Source organism: Calonectris borealis, chromosome 2 (genome assembly GCF_964195595.1).
Source record: "Calonectris borealis chromosome 2, bCalBor7.hap1.2, whole genome shotgun sequence".
Lineage (NCBI taxonomy): Eukaryota > Metazoa > Chordata > Aves > Procellariiformes > Procellariidae > Calonectris > Calonectris borealis.
The window spans coordinates 162,192,561-162,207,987 of record NC_134313.1 but is presented as its reverse complement, the minus strand read 5'-3'; the positions used below and the strand labels follow the sequence as shown (position 1 = coordinate 162,207,987).

General features: G+C 44.4%; 1 protein-coding gene across 5 annotated transcripts; it reads left to right on the top strand.

The window, feature by feature from the left end:
- The first annotated feature begins 2,083 nt into the window (after positions 1-2,083).
- On the top strand, positions 2,084-12,289 carry INSIG1 (insulin induced gene 1). 5 transcript variants are annotated; one of them, XR_012672730.1, is made up of 7 exons: positions 2,086-2,313; positions 2,714-3,120; positions 5,095-5,219; positions 5,914-6,080; positions 6,563-6,662; positions 6,884-6,975; positions 9,983-12,289. XR_012672730.1 is itself a non-coding variant. In XM_075144165.1 (7 exons), exons 2-6 carry the CDS (start codon positions 2,730-2,732, stop codon positions 6,896-6,898), a joined length of 798 nt encoding a protein of 265 aa, XP_075000266.1. In that variant the 5' UTR covers positions 2,086-2,313; positions 2,714-2,729; the 3' UTR covers positions 6,899-6,923; positions 9,983-12,289. The 5 variants fall into 5 exon arrangements, 4 of the variants coding, with proteins under 4 accessions (XP_075000267.1, XP_075000266.1, XP_075000263.1 ...); XM_075144165.1 differs by having other exon boundaries at positions 6,884-6,923; XM_075144162.1 differs by lacking the exon at positions 6,884-6,975 and having other exon boundaries at positions 2,087-2,313.
- Positions 12,290-15,427: the final 3,138 nt, after the last annotated feature.

Here is a 15,427-nt window from a genome sequence, read left to right as displayed (position 1 = left end):
TGTTGATAAATCTCAAAGTGATTCAACAAGAAAGAAAATTTCCCAGGGAATGAGTTCTAGCCCTTATTTAGAGCTGCCAAAGGTATTGCTTAGCGGTCCGGGGATACAGATAAATTACTTGTAAAATTCAAAACTTGTACACAGTTGCCATGAAGGGAAGTGTTATGTCTGCATGTGATTTCCTGGAACAAATCCAATGTTTCTGCAGAGGAACCCATAAAATGCTGACAATATATTAAGACTGTTTTCTCTGAAAAAAGTTAACTCAAACTTATAGTGCAGGTCCACTGGGTCAGAAAAAAATTAAGAAAGGGAAATAAATCATGTCTTAAAAAATCTGACAGAAGAATCCAAACAGTTTTAGCATATGAGACTAAAACCAAAACCTGTTTTGGTACACTATTGAGATAAAACAGCAATGGAAACTGAATATTTACAATTCTGTGTACAGAGGACATGTATAAGGTGGTTGAGCAGTGAAGTCTGCGAGACAGGTCTGGGCTGATCTCAAGCTAGTCAGTATTAAGAGAAAAGTACTGGGCTCTTCTGTCACTTCCAACAGTGGCACTAACAATTTGGCCATCGCCAAGACAGTCGAGTACCTCGTCCAACGGCACATTGCTCAGCAGGCTCAGCTATCCGAACTCTTTGCATCCCAGCTAGAACTGTGCAAAGATCAGAAGGGATAACCATATCCCAGATGAATTTTACTCTTGACCATATACAGAGGACCTGCCTCTTTCTGTACCTTTAATTGGTTCCATATATTTTATTTGTTACATTTAACACATCGATGAAAGATGACTGGAACCATCACTGAACCATCATTGAACATCAATGGTCCAAGAACTTGGACCATCATTCTGCCCATCACGTGGCTAGCAACTATTCTTAAGTCCTCAGTGTCATCGCTTGGGAAGCCATTAGATCCTATAATCTTTCCAACTGTAAAGAGGGCATACCTCACATGAAAAGGAAGACCTGCTGGCTCCAGCGAGGCCAGCTAAATAAACAAGAAATCCAGTTATTCCTACTATCAACACACTAGCCTCCGGTGTGTCCTGGAGAACCAGCATCTTAAAAAAGAAGCCTAGCAGCTGAGTCCTGCTTTGCAGACAATGTTGGTGCTAAACTCTAACATGAGGTACATAGAGCACACACAGTTAACCGTCTCTGCTAGGCCAATTTCCAGACTCTTGCAGAATCCAGAGGGTGAACTTGCACTTAACTGTATTGTTATGACAGTGCGCTATGCTGGGTGCATCACGGCCCAGGCTTTGCCGGTGCTGGCAGAAGTTGTCAGCACGGACGGTAACAGCCAGGAGTCTGGGATCTGCCCGGCACGCCATGGCTGGCTGCTGATGCAGTGTCTGGGTTTGGCACAATCTTCTTACACAGTCCTAGGTTTGGTGGGATCTCCTTACACCATCGTTTTAGAATTACACCAACCAGGATCACCGATCCCTTCATCTTCAGGAGACGCCGCAGCAGACACCTTCAACCTTCCCTATGACTAACTGCCATCTCCCAAGAGGACAACCCACCACGGGCTGGGGAGCAGGGGAGGGCCGGGCTGCGGAGGCCACCGCCACCTCCACCATCACCACCATCAACATCCCCACAACCACCACCACCTTCACCACCAGCATCAGCACCACCGCCGCCACCCGGGGGCGGGCTGGCGGGTGCAGCTGGGCCGCGGGCCCTCCTCAGGGCGCCCGCCTCAGCGGGCGGTTACAGCCGTTGGCGGGGGAGCGCTGAGGCGACCTCGCGTGCCCCCCCTCACCCCCCTCCCGCCCCGAGGCGGCGCGCGCTCCCCGCGCGCTCCCGCCCCGCCAGCCATTGGCCGCGGCCCGGCGCGTGAAGGGAGGGGGGGAGCGCAGAGGGGGGGGCCGGCGGCGCCGCGCGGTCCCGCCACCGTCAGCCGCCGTGCGGGCGGGGGGAAGGCGGGTGGTGTGTCCCGCACGTCATATCAGCCGCCCGGCCGGGATTGGCTGCGGCGCCTCACCCGACTGGACGCGGGCGCCCGGGCTGGCGCGGCGGCTCCCGCGCTCGGCACTCGCGCCCGGCCCCGCCCCGCCCGGCGCGGCGCGGCCCGGCCCGAGGGGAGGGGTGGCGGAGCGGAGCGGCGGGCCCCTCGCTGCCTCCGGCCGCGGGTAGGTCGGCGGCGGGTAACGTGACACGCGCGGCTGGAGGCTTATAAACCTTACACGGGGCGTGGGCCGGCGGCGGCGAGCCGGGAGGGAGGCGGCAGAGCGGCGGCCGTTCGCCCTCCCTCACGGGCCGAGGCGGCGGCGGGAGCAGCCCCCTGAGGTGAGAGGCCGAGGAGCGGTGGCGGTGGCGGCGGTTTTACGCCCCCGAGCCGGGAAGCGAGCCCTGTCCCCGAGGGAGAGGGTCTGACAGGAGCCGTGGGCGGGGGCGTCCCTGTCCGTGTCCTCCCTTGGGGCCGAGCCTCTCGGGTCGCTGGGGCCGGGACCCCGCCGCGGGCGCGCTGAGGCAGCGCAGCCCTTGGCCCCGTGGCTGCTCGGGGCAGGGCTCCCACCTTCCCCCCGGCCAGCCGGGCTCTGAGCCGTTCGCCCGGTGCCTCTGGAGCCAGGCTGGTGCTGGAGGAGGCGGCGGCGGTGTGTGTCAGCGGTGTGCAAGGGGTCGACCCGACCCGTTGTGGGGTTTTTTTAACAGTTTTTAACAGGCTGTCCCTGTGCGTGTGTTTCAGGACCCCGGTGACGCCAATGCCCAGGCTGGAGCACTGCGCCTGGAGCTGTTCCTGCGCTGCCAGGGGAAGGCACAAAACCCAGCTGGGGGACACGGCTGCCGGGCTGGCCGCCAAGGTGGGCGAGATGCTGAGCTCCTCCGTCTCCAGCCCCTCGCTGACGTTGGTGGGTCACGGAGCACGCAGCCCCAGCACCTCCAGCGCCAGCAGCAGCAGCACCAGCAGCACCTTGAACTGGAGTCAACACCTGGTGCAGAGGAGCCTGGTCCTCTTCGTCGTCGGTGCTTTCATGGCCCTGGTGCTGAACTTGCTGCAGATACAGAGAAATGTGACTCTGTTCCCTGACGAAGTGATTTCCACTCTCTTCTCCTCTGCCTGGTGGGTGCCTCCGTGCTGCGGGACAGCAGCAGGTGAGTTGCTGACCTCCACGAGTGATTTTTTTTTTTTCCCCGTGCTCCTGCGGGGAGGAGAGGTGGTGGGGCTGAATTTGTGACCCGTGCGCGTGGGAGCTTAGTGCTTCCATCGCTGCAGTGAGTGATGCGAACTTGGCTTTTGGAGGGATGCATGCCCACTCCAGCTTTATCCACACGCAAGAGCCACCCACGCGTTTCCCGCGTGTCCGAAGGCTTTCTTTGAGCTGGTGCACTGCAAACGTGGGTGAAGTGCATTTTTCCCGCAGCGCGGTGCGGCCTGGAAGCGCCAGTGAGCAGCTCCGGCGCCGTGACGCGGAGGCGGGCTTGGAAACACGCGCTCCCCACGCAGCTGACGCCGTGTTTCTCCCGTGTCAGTGTGAGTTCAGTGCGGGATTTCCCCGCTCTCCCCCCCCGCCAGCCCCACGGCGAGGCACGAGTGGGCGCGGTGGGGACGGGGCGCGGAGCGGTGCCGCCGCGCGTCGCCGCCCCTCGCCGGCCATTGGCTGCCGGCGAACTGGTGAGTGGCGGGCGGCGCTCGCCATTGGCTGCCGGCGCGAACTGGCCACGGGCTGGGCCGAAAACAAGGAAGTCACGTGCGGCGGCGCCCTGCCCGCCCCGCCCGGCCCGCGGTGCGGCTGGAGCAGCAGCCGGCGGTTACCCGTTAATAACTCCCTCCTGTCCTTGTCAGAACAAAACAAGGCCTTGACGAAGGGTTGAGGGGTTGAAAAGGCGTTAAATCTTAGCAAATAAACCCACTGTAATCCTTTTTAATTTGCATTGAAAGTGCTTTAAACAACTCTTCCATGTTTTTTTTTTTGTCATGTGCTGTTTGTACCTCATAGTAAGAGAGTATGACTGATAAACCATAAACGTGAATGAAAGATAAACTGCGTAGTAAAAAGAGAATGCCACAAGATACGGTTCAATGAGAGTTCTCATAGGCCTGTCACAGCTGAATTCAACTTTGGCATTTAGCTGTCATCGTAAGGTAAAAGTCCTGGTAACTGGCATCAGAATAATGAAACTGTTTCAGCGTCAGATCACATGTTTTTCTTAAAATAGTATGTCTTGTAGCCTTCTTAACGTAGAAGTTATTCTTCTTAGGAGTTTAAGGAGGGGGGGAAAAAAAGGGGTAGGAAAGGAAACAAACATACATGTTACATACAGCTAAAGCGGCATGTCACCCTGGAGTTGGTGACAACACATGGAGTTGCAAGGCTTAGAAGAATGAAACTCATCTAGTGTTTGTGCTAGCAACTGAGCTAACACTAGCCTATGTTTTTCTTCTGCAACCAATTTGCAGACTGATAAGGCTGAGAAGATGCTATATAAGGATAAAAACTTTGTCTGGTTAATCGTATGAGTAGTTATTTTGTCCTGACATAAATATGACTGATGGCAGGTGCTTCTTTAAATTCAGCTCTGCTGCTGTTTGGTATCAAAATTCATCTGATTGGGATGGCAGCATAGGCTGACTTACAGCCCAGCAGAAGAAGAGAAAGCAGCTTTGCCAAGAAACTTCTGGGTCCAGGCAAACACTTAATTCAGGGCCTGATGCACAGCTAATGAGTCAAGTTCATACAACTGTCTGCCCTGCACGTGAGCAATAAACACATATTCCATTCCTCACTGTAATTAAGCTTTTTGTAATGCTTTGTTATTTACTGGTGCAAAATAAGTATCTGCTCAGGATGTCAAATGAGATATGCTCATGGGAGAAAAGGAGCTTGAAGTCAGATACCTTAACATCACAATATATATCTTTGCTTTAAAGGTTGAAACAGAATATTGCTTGTTAGAGAATATTGCTTTTCTAAAGGGAGGGTTAATAATTGTCTTTTCTTCATCAGGCTTACAGTAGTGTGATAAGCACCTCGCTACTTTGTCAAGCACTAATTTGCCAAACTAATATTTAGTAATATTGAAGTAATCGTATAATGGTTAGTACAAGTAGTGTTACTTCTCTTGCAGCTGTCGTTGGCCTGCTGTATCCCTGCATTGACAGCCACCTTGGGGAACCACACAAATTCAAGAGAGAGTGGGCCAGCGTAATGCGATGTATAGCAGTTTTCGTTGGCATTAATCATGCAAGTGCTGTATCCTTGAATTAGTTTACATTGTTGCTCGATGTGCTTAGTCTGTTGACGTGAAACAGTCTCTCCCATTCACGCCTGGGAGAATTACAAAGGTAAGGATGGTGCTACTGGCAGAGTCATAAACTTCTGTGAGACGTGCAGCACACTGCAGTAGTTACTTTAAGATAGATAACACAGTTCACTTAAAAGTAGTTGGGGGGGGTTCTGGGAGGGGGGAGTGGTAGACATCATAGTATGTCTGGTTTAACTGCAAGTATAACAGTATAAGTTGTGTTATTTTAATTTGTATGTTGTCTCCATCTACTACTTAACACAATTAACTAGTGAGGTACACTGAACTGTTCAGTAAGAGTGTTCTTTGTGTTGAATAATGATGGTTTGAGCAGAAAACCTAAATCAGCAGGGATAACTGGGTTACTTGAGACAAAAATCGATGAAAGTTTAAATAAATTACAATATAGTATATTCTTCAGATGCCCAGTGTGACAAAAATCGATGCTGCCTTTGCACTCACACTCCAGTCAAAGTCAGCAAGAGCTATGATTGCTCGGCAGGTCTGAAAACCAGATCCTTAATGTATTGTGTTCAGAGATACAGAATCATGCTCACTTACAGTTTGAGTTCTCGGTTGTTCAGTTTCAGCAGCAGGATGTTTCCAGACTTAAAAGGATTGTCCTTAACAACTTTTTTCCAGAAACTAGATTTTGCAAACAACGTCCAGCTGTCCCTGACTCTAGCAGCATTATCATTGGGTCTTTGGTGGACGTTTGATCGTTCAAGAAGTGGTCTCGGACTTGGAATTACAATAGCCTTTGTAGCGACTCTGATAACCCAGTTTCTTGTATATAATGGTGTTTATCAGTAAGTTATGTTTTAAAATAGTATTTCAATTCTCTTGTGCACCCCTGTTCTTAGTTAAGACATGCACTGGGAGTCAGAGTATGCCAAATATGTTAATAACTTACAATAAGACATTTTGTTTGTCTAAGGCAGCTAATTGTCCAGTTGTTCCAAATGATGAGATTGAGAACTGGGGGTGGAGGGTGGGGAGCAGACAAATTGGGATGTGTGTTGAAATGGTAACAGCTCTGCAAACTGAACTTCTGCTGGCTTGGTACATCATTAACTGGCTCTCAGGAGAGAGAATTCCTAAACTTTTCTGGCTAGGACATTGGGGTTTAGAAGCTTACTAAGTTAACAGACTTAATTTGGTCTCTTAATTTCTTCTCCTATATTACTGGTTTTTTGTTTGGGCCCAGGAAGAGAATTCTATAGCATCTTGTTAACAGTATGTGAGGTAATGAGAATAACTCGTCTCTAACTTACTTCCTTTTGCTTACTAGGTATACATCCCCAGATTTTCTTTACATCCGTTCTTGGCTTCCATGTATATTTTTCTCAGGAGGTGTGACTGTAGGAAACATAGGACGCCAACTGGCTATGGTAATTACTGTGTAATTAGCATTTCCTTTAACAATCCAAATACCTTCCATTGTTGTTAGTCCAAGAACAAACTATGCCTTTAAGGGTATGACTCACAAATTGACAAAGATAAATAGATATCTTCCCAAAAGTTGAAATGTAAGCGTACAACCTGTGTTGCCAGTAGAGTGGGAATTGTCTTAGTGAGTGTTTGAGTATCTTCTGTATTTAACTTTTTCCAGCAACAGCCTAAATAAGACTGGAATCGGTGCTCTGCCTCTGGTGAGAATCTTAATCACTTCTGCTCTGTCAATACTTTGAATTAACATCTAAGGTAACTAGAAAACTGAGACACAGATGGGCTTTCTCTACTTATGCAGTAAAGCATTTTTGTTATGTGAATGAAAGGAAATGTCCCTATATAGCATTAAATTCCGCCACTCTAGAATCAAATATGCTCTTTCTGGTCACTTAAGATGTAGTTCAAGTATCACTCCATATATGGGATAATATAGTATAATTTACTATCTCATTTGCTAGGTTCTTAAGTAATTATTTCCTTGTAGCGTGCTTAAGAGTAAACCTGGCTGTATGCTTGCACGTCAGCCTAAGGCTTGTTGCGAAAAGTGTTCTGACACTGATGGATAGTAATAATTAATACTGTACTGATTTAACTTCTGTCTTCTTTGCTACATAAGTCCTTTATCCTGGGAAACATCCTTCAAGTATTTAACTTCTCTAAGGCTGCTGTGGTTTAGGTGCCTTTAATTTTTACTGAAGGAAGGGCACTTGTAGACTTGGGAGTTCCTGAAATACTAGTCTCTAAACTGTTTAGTAAGGGGGAGAACTGCTTTTTGGGACTGAACCACGAGTGAGTGAAAAGATTAGTCTAAAGCTAGCTGTCTTTCCTGGAATAGGCTTTCTGTCTCTTCCGCCTAGCCTTGCTAACCCAGTGGATGCATGCTAATGTACTTCTAATGTGGATAGTTCGAACTTGATGCTGCAGATGGACAGGCTTGCAGACAAGCTGGGGAAGAGAGCCATGTTGCTTTACCACCACTGGCTAACATTAAAGATCAATTTCTTTAGTATTGATTCTCAGTAACACTAAATTAACAGTAACCTCTTGTAGAAAGGGCTGCTTTTAAAAAAAAAAAAAAAAAAAAAAAACCAACAACAAAAAAAAGCAGGGGGCAATTCTACTCCTGTTCTTGAGGTTTTTCTTTCATGTGGCTTGATACCAAGTTACAGATTTCCCGGGACCATGGTCACAGTCCTAACTTCACAGTCAATTTTGGTTTGCCCTGAGGTTCTTTAAAATACAAGCTCGCTGCGCCCCCTTCAAATCCCAGTGTGCATACTATCTGCATGTGTTCTTTCTTAGGACTACAGGTATGGGGGGAAGAGAGTATAATTTTTCTTTTTAAATTTGCCACTCACATCAAAGATAAATGGTAATTACTGTATAATTAGCAAAAAGATATATTAATATATAGCTTTATTTGAACTTTGCTATTGCAAGCAGAGTGTCAGAATAAAATTATAGTCAGTTATATGCTACAGTTCTATATTTCACATTGGCATATGCAGTACTTCTAGTTCTATGCTGCTTATGTTAGAAAGCAAAGGAAGGGAGCCTTAAAGAAGAAAGAGCTAGAATTAATTTAGGCACATAGGACTTTTTCTTTTTTCCTTTGACTTCTTTTCACCTGGCATCTCACCTGAATGTAGTTAAAATGAGACTAGCTCCTGCCTGCAACTTCCCTGTCAAACTTGTCATCTTCCTGACAAAGAAAGAGGGAAGTTGGCAAGGCAAAGCATTCTGTTCTGGTTATCTAGACATATCTTCTCATGTGTTTCTACATTACCATTGCTTAGTCTGGAAAAACTTGGAAAAGCCCAACATTTTCATGGGAACACTTCTGCAAGTCACTGTGAAGCATTCAGTGCTGGAAATTTTCAAGAGAGTCCACTTCTAAAATAGAATGGTAGCATTCAGTCAACTAGGTCTGTCTTCTATAGAGATGACCCAAAAGCATCAGTCTGTTTTGTCAGCCATTGTGAATGTGGCAAGAAGATGGAATATTGCATTTTTTTAAACTAAACCTGAACAAAACAGTTATTTTTGTAGCTATATTCTCCTGTAGTCCCTGAGCTGTTTGGCTGCATGTGGCAGTTGCAGATCAAACAGTAGATATTTTCTGGGCGTGCCTAGAGTAGAAGGTGGCACCTGTGGAAATACTCTAGTGGAGTAAAGTTGCCTTGCTTCTTCCTCAGCCCCTGCCTAGCTTTTGCAGTTAGAAAAGAAATTAGAAGTAGTAGAATGAGAAATGTCCCTGAGACATCCCCTCCCATCCTGAGAAATGTTAGCTGGGAGGTGCTTGCTGCTTTTCAGTCACTGGATTTCAAGGGAGCTTGAAACCAGTAACCAAGTGCAGCGTTACCTTTAAGGAAACCTGCTGTTAGCAGAGGGGTTTGGGTTTTGTTTGTTTGTTGCAGTTTTTTTTGCTATCAGCTTGAGGATGAAATCCAACATTTTCTTTAATAGCTTGATTTCAAAAGAAAAGGTGAAGGTACTGCTGCCGCTATCAGCTCTCGCTGCTCATTATGACACCTAAAGTTGCTCAGTCAGTGCTCATCAGCTGGGTTAAATGGATGGCAACACTTCATTTGAGTTGTAATCATCATTCTCAACATCTGGAAAACTAGGGTGGTATTCAGAACTTGGACCTCACAAATCTCTATTGTTTGCTACTGCTTGAGGCTACAGAACTGTGAACGCATTCAGTACTTGCAAATACATTGGCATTTTGGCTCTAGAATGAGAAGAACATATTACAAGCTTTGTTTTAAAGAAAAGTTGGTTAAATTTCTTACACTGACATACTATAGGATTTCATACTAGAAAAGGGAGTTAGGAGGAAATGAGTAAATTATCTGATACCAGGCTTTGATTGGAAAATGAAGTAACTTATGCTTGAAGACCGTTTGAAGGAGGGCTGTTAAAAGAACTAAATTAATGCCCATTAAGTGAAGCACTGTCTACCTTCTGCTAAGAAATAAACTGAGATAGGGAGGAAAGCTAACAAAGTCTTACAAAAAGCAGTGCGATTGATAGATGGATTTATCAGATGCACTAATTGAGGCAGCACGGACCCATAGGGACTTTTTTGTCCACAGTTAAGGAGCTCGTCCTTGTTGAGCTTTTATAAGAAGCCATGTCTGCTAGGTCATTGTCAGCCTGAGTAAAGCGAGTTGACTATTTAATAATTGAAAAATTGCATAGTGTAGTCACTTATCAGATGGCATTAAAATATAACGTGTTTGTTTTTTATCCATAGGGTATTCCAGAGAAACCACACAATGACTAAATCTTTGAAGAAGAGAGCACAGTGCCAGTGTGAAAACAACGTTACGAAGATGTGTTCCTGTTTTAAATTGAAGATTATTTAGAAAAAATAATCTGTTTATGGGCTCACTGCACAAATGACTTGTGGAAAAAATATTAATCCACTCTTAGAATAGCCAAGTGAAATTAACTGCTTATCTTGAAATCTTACCCTGATTTACTGCATAAGCATTTGCGTATGGCTGTTCTCTGGAAGAGTTTAACACCAAGTTGCATACAACTGTTCAGGCTACGTGGCAGTTTTCCAAGTATTAGATTCCAATGTAAGTTATTGAAGCAGCTGCCGTATTTTGAAGCCTTGAAACTGAAATTTAATTACAAGCTCTTGTATCAGTGCCCAAAGGAAGTAGATTGATGGTGCTTAACAATGATGAAGTATGGTTTAATAGGAATAGTATTTATCCAAATCTCTAAAAGATAGGGTTATTTAAAAATGAGAGTGATCGAAACAGATTAAAGGCATTGCACTAATGCTTTTAGGAGTCTTATGAAGGAATCATGCCCTTACTTGCAATGCTGCATTAAGTTTCTGTCTTTGACGGTGGAAAGGGTTGAAGGGATGAAAGGTCGGAAGTCTCTTAGTTTGGAATTTCTAAATTACTTCAGTACGATAGGTGAACACTGGAGACAATCTTGTTCTAATATAAACTTTATCAGGAAATTCTGACTGGAAATTTCATTACTTCTGAAGCTTGCAGTCAGATTGGCAAGAATCAAGTTCTGGCCCCAATTCAGTAAGAAATCTAAGCATGCATGGGTATTCCTGCTAAATATTAGACATATAATTCAATATCTCACTGAAGGAGGTCTTAGGAATCTTAAATGTCTGGTGTCACTGAGAAAACGTGCATTGCAGGCCATTGCTTGGCCATTGAGTATGTGCCCCCAACTCCTTAGATCTGCAGTTTCCTCCTAGAGGTGTCCTTGCTCTTGCTTCTGTTTGAGTCAGGGTTTTGACTGAAATGATTGGAAACAGAAGTGGGCCTAAAATGTTATTTAAACTCTATGTGAAGAATAGCAAACAGGTTGTTTTCTCAGTTCAGTTTCTGAAAGAGATCGCTACTTGTTTTTTCACAACCCTATAGAACTTGCAATCTGTGATTGCCTTCTTAAAAAAAAAAAAGTGCTTATGTCACTACATTAAACATTTGGTGTTTCTTAATACTTAGTTCTGGTGAGCACAACGTATTCATTTGATAGCTTAGACCACAGGAGACCTAAATAGCAAGTATTAGGTCTTAAAGTTGAAGTGCAATGTACAGTAAATCTGAGCCTCATGTTCTCTTCAATATCGATCATTTCTTATGAGAGATTAAAGAGAAAAGGGTTCTGAGTTCATTTCAATGCTGCATGGAGTCAAATGGAGCAATAATTTATTTAACTAGTAAAGTTAGTTTTGTTGTATTGAACCCAAATTTTTAGAAATACTCCAATTTTGTGCTTATGGTGTACTTGTAAACTTTTATGGATTTGCCTTTTTGTATTATGCAATTTCTTTGTGTTCATTTCCAATCTTACATGGCTTCAGATATAGTTAGAGGCGTTGGTTAAAGACTGACCCATCAAAAAAGATGTTGAGGCAAGGTAGCAGTGTTCTGGCTGTTTTCACTCTTCTAAGGGAATGCTATAACTGCTGCTTGTGCTTTTTTTTGTAGCAGGAAAAGTTTAGCACAAAGTCTGTATTACAGAGGGGACCCCAGTTCTAATCTTGCTTTGGTGTAAATCAAGAGTAATTTCATTGGTATAAGATCCTTCCTCAAACGTTTAAAACCTAAATAATGACATTTTATGGGACTACTTGAAGAAACTAGGTCCTCAGGTCAGGACTGGATCAGCTCAGCTGTTCTAAAAAGCATCCTGCCTGCTGGGGAGACAGTTTTGTAATCATCTTGAAACCAATTTCAAACCATTATAAAACCAGATGTAAGTAAAGGTGACAGTGATCTCTACAGCTGTTTGATTAATAGAGAAGTATTTAAGATTTATTTGTAAAGTCTGAAACTAAATCTGTATGTGTTAGAAATAATGCAGCCAAAAATGTAAGTCAAAAGTTCATTTTTGCCAATACTTCTGAGTATCTTAACCAAAGTGATTTAAGTTTGGAAGAGTCAGGAGGGGAGTGAAGAAAATTTGCACTATCCTGAATTTGAACACGTAAATTCTCATTCTTACTGATAAGTTTTCAGCGGTGTGTTTCATTTTACACTTTTTTTACTATTAAAGTTTTAAGATCAAGTCATGTTTGCCTTGGATTCTCTGTATTCACATTATGCAGAAATCTTTCTTGAAAAAGACAGTTGTTATGGTCACATAACAAATACTCAGTCATGCATACTCAGTGGTTTAAAAAAAAAAATCCTAAACTGAATTTGGAGATGAGCTTTTGAGGGATTTCCAGCTTGGGTTATACAGCTGAAGAAAAACAGTCGTGCTACTGTGCTAAGAAAGCGGTATCAATGTATGTTACGGTTATGTGACTTAAGGTACAGAATCTTACTACGATGGTCTTCCAAGATGCTGAAATTCAAAATTTGAAACAAAATGGGGGGGTAAACATGCAAATTCCTGTTGAGGCTGGGTTACCTGCCAATGGCTACTGAACTCTGAAGCATCTTAAAGAGTGCAAACTCTAAGAATGATTAAGCACGGCTGATAAGGCTAAGCGATTCTAGAACTGTTGCATCATCTGATTTAGGGAAGACAGCTTGCAAATTTAGACAAAAAGTCTTCCATTTTACTGCACTTAAATATTTATTTCAGACTTCTAGAAGCTGCTGCATTTGTGGTGGAAACAGTAGAATGGCTTTTCAATCAATCTTCATCCATATCAGTACAGAGTCTGTTGGCTTAGGTGAAGAAGGCTTCGTTAGGAACTTAACTATTCTAGCTTAAACAGCCTGTGCTTGCTTAACTTCAGTGTGTGCTCCATGGCAGGAGGTAGCTGTTAACAGCTCCAACCTGAGGATGGCCCAGATCTTCCAGGTACATTGCTTTCCCCCAAACTCTGCTCAGATCTTCTCAAAAGGAATTAAAAATATATATTATTAAAAAAAAAAAGATGTGGGATAGAGCCTGGTCTTGGAGAATTAGGACATGATGGTCTCTCTTTGAGACAGGAATGTATATACAAAGTTTCTAAAGGAAAAAAAAAAATTCTTCCCAGCAAGAATGATGATTTGACCTGTGCATAGTTCCTGCAAATTCATTCAGCCTTTGGCTTTAAGCATGGGGATTTGCAGGTGCTAAATTAGCCACAGGAGGGCCCATAGTCTGTTCTCTGAATACAACAGGAACATATTGAGATGAATAATGAAATTAGGTCTCAATTGCCTTACTGCAATCAGAGTAGCTCCAAAATTCATGAGAACAAAGCATTACATGCTGTACTAATTGAACAAAGCATACTTTATGTAAGAGATCATTGAGGGCCCTGTCTTGGAAACCTGTGAGAGGTATGGGTGATCACAGGTTCTTCCAGCTAAAAGGTCAAGAAGGGTACCTATAGTCTCTGGGCAACGCAATACCACATGAGTTGCTCCATACCTAGTTTGGAGTCCTCCCCTTGCATGTAAATCCTCCTGTTGTGCAGTGATGATGTCCTGTCTTCAGGGGCTACAACTGGGGACGGGTGAATTATATATGCAATAAAACCACAGTCCTCATGCCTGTCTGTGTGATAAGAAAGTTTGTAGGTTGTGATGGTGCTACTGGCCTAATCTGGTTAATTTTCAAAGACGGAATTCAAAGTATGTATGATAAATTCTATAAATAGTGCATTACTGCCCAAAAAGTCCTAAAGGATCAGAGCTTACATGAGTTTTACTCAGTAAAGTTTTTCTCCAGCTGCAAATCATGTTTCCTCTATTACAGTAAGGCAGGCCTGTGTATTAAGTAGTTTGAGGGCTACACCAACTTGCTGTGTTTCCTAGGGATTAAAATACCAGTTACAAATCAGCATTTTTGCACAGAAATCAAACACAGCTACATCGTTTTCTGCCCTGTGGCAGCCAGGCGAGTATCTGGTGTGGCTCAGAGCTGGGAAGAACTGTAGCTGCTCCAGAGATGCTCCAAGCTTCCTCTTCCCAAAAGCAATAGATGTTGAGTATTGTTTGTACTTCTGTTTGTTGATTATTTGTTTTCTAACTGGTCAAAAGCAGCTGAGTAGCTCAAACAGCGAGAACTGTAACGGTCACAGAACGAATTACAGCTGGCCTGCATTTTGCTGGGGAGGACGGAGGAGAGGAAAGTTTTTTCCACCCTTTCTCTCCAGTTTACCATCAGACAGAAAATCACATGCTCCTGCATTGCAGAATCTGGCTTGGGACAACCACAGCTTGGAGAGGACTTCATCCTGCAATGCAGAAAGGCCCACAGCCAACTGGGGACGTGCCCAGCAGTACCTACAGCCTTTCCTACCCATCACCAAAGAATTGTGGGGACGTACAGGATTGAACAAGGGGGTTGTGATCCCTTTTGCCAGGGAGACTCCTAAACCTTGGGCTTGGACACAAAGGAGATGTTACGTTACAAACAGGTCATTTAGGAGCAGAAGATGGTGAGGTCACTGAGAGAGGTCACTGAGGTTCAGGTTTTCCTGGACACGTTAGGGTGCTCCTCAGCTCATCACCTGAAATCCATTGGTCTGGCCCATGATGTGGGGCTTTGTGGGTTCACGTTGCTTCTGGTTGCCACCGGCTGGCACGTATGTGAGGGCAACTGCCCAAACATGGCACTATCTGTTCATGTCTTCCAGTGACAACAAAGGTCTTCTATCAGAGGTGGTGGTGGGAGATCTGCATCGACTGCAGTAAAAACAAGACCAGACCCTTATTTTTTTTGTATGAAGACGAGACCTCCGAGCACAAAGTTTGGGTCAACTGAAACACTTGTTACCATCTTGAAATGCGTTGTTTTGATTCTGACCTGTTTTGGTTCCAAGTTGTTTAACAGTACAACGTTTTACCAATTCAAAAATCTAAACCATGCTTTTTTATAAAAATGGGATGAGCAATTTCAATTTCCAAACTTTTTCCCCAGTTATTTTTCATGTTACAGAAATTCATAAGAATGTGTTGGTTTAGGAATTATCTTTTGTTTTGATAAATCAGCATTTTTTGGCAAAAAAAAAAAGATTTTTCAAAAAATTCCTGATCACTTTTACTAAGTATCTCCTTGCTCATTGCCACCCTCATCAATCTTTTATTTCCTGGCCCAGGGTTAATAACTTTCTTCTTCCTTCACACCCCTTCTCAGTTAAACAGCCTCCTCCAGGCTCAACACTGGCTTCATCACCCGTCGGACTTCATCCTTCTCCATGCCACCCCAACGGTGGCTTGAAAGGCAGCAGAGACCACTGCTGGGTCTCCAGTCTGCACGC

Excerpts from the sequence above, each read along its gene's own strand:
- INSIG1 (XM_075144162.1), top strand. The coding sequence starts at position 2,730 with ATGCCCAGGCTGGAGCACTGCGCCTGGAGCTGTTCCTGCGCTGCCAGG. Across the intron at positions 5,220-5,913 it reads GCATTAATCATGCAAGTGCT|AAACTAGATTTTGCAAACAA; the intron begins GTATCCTTGAAT and ends ACTTTTTTCCAG. Across the intron at positions 6,663-9,982 it reads TAGGACGCCAACTGGCTATG|GGTATTCCAGAGAAACCACA; the intron begins GTAATTACTGTG and ends TTTTATCCATAG.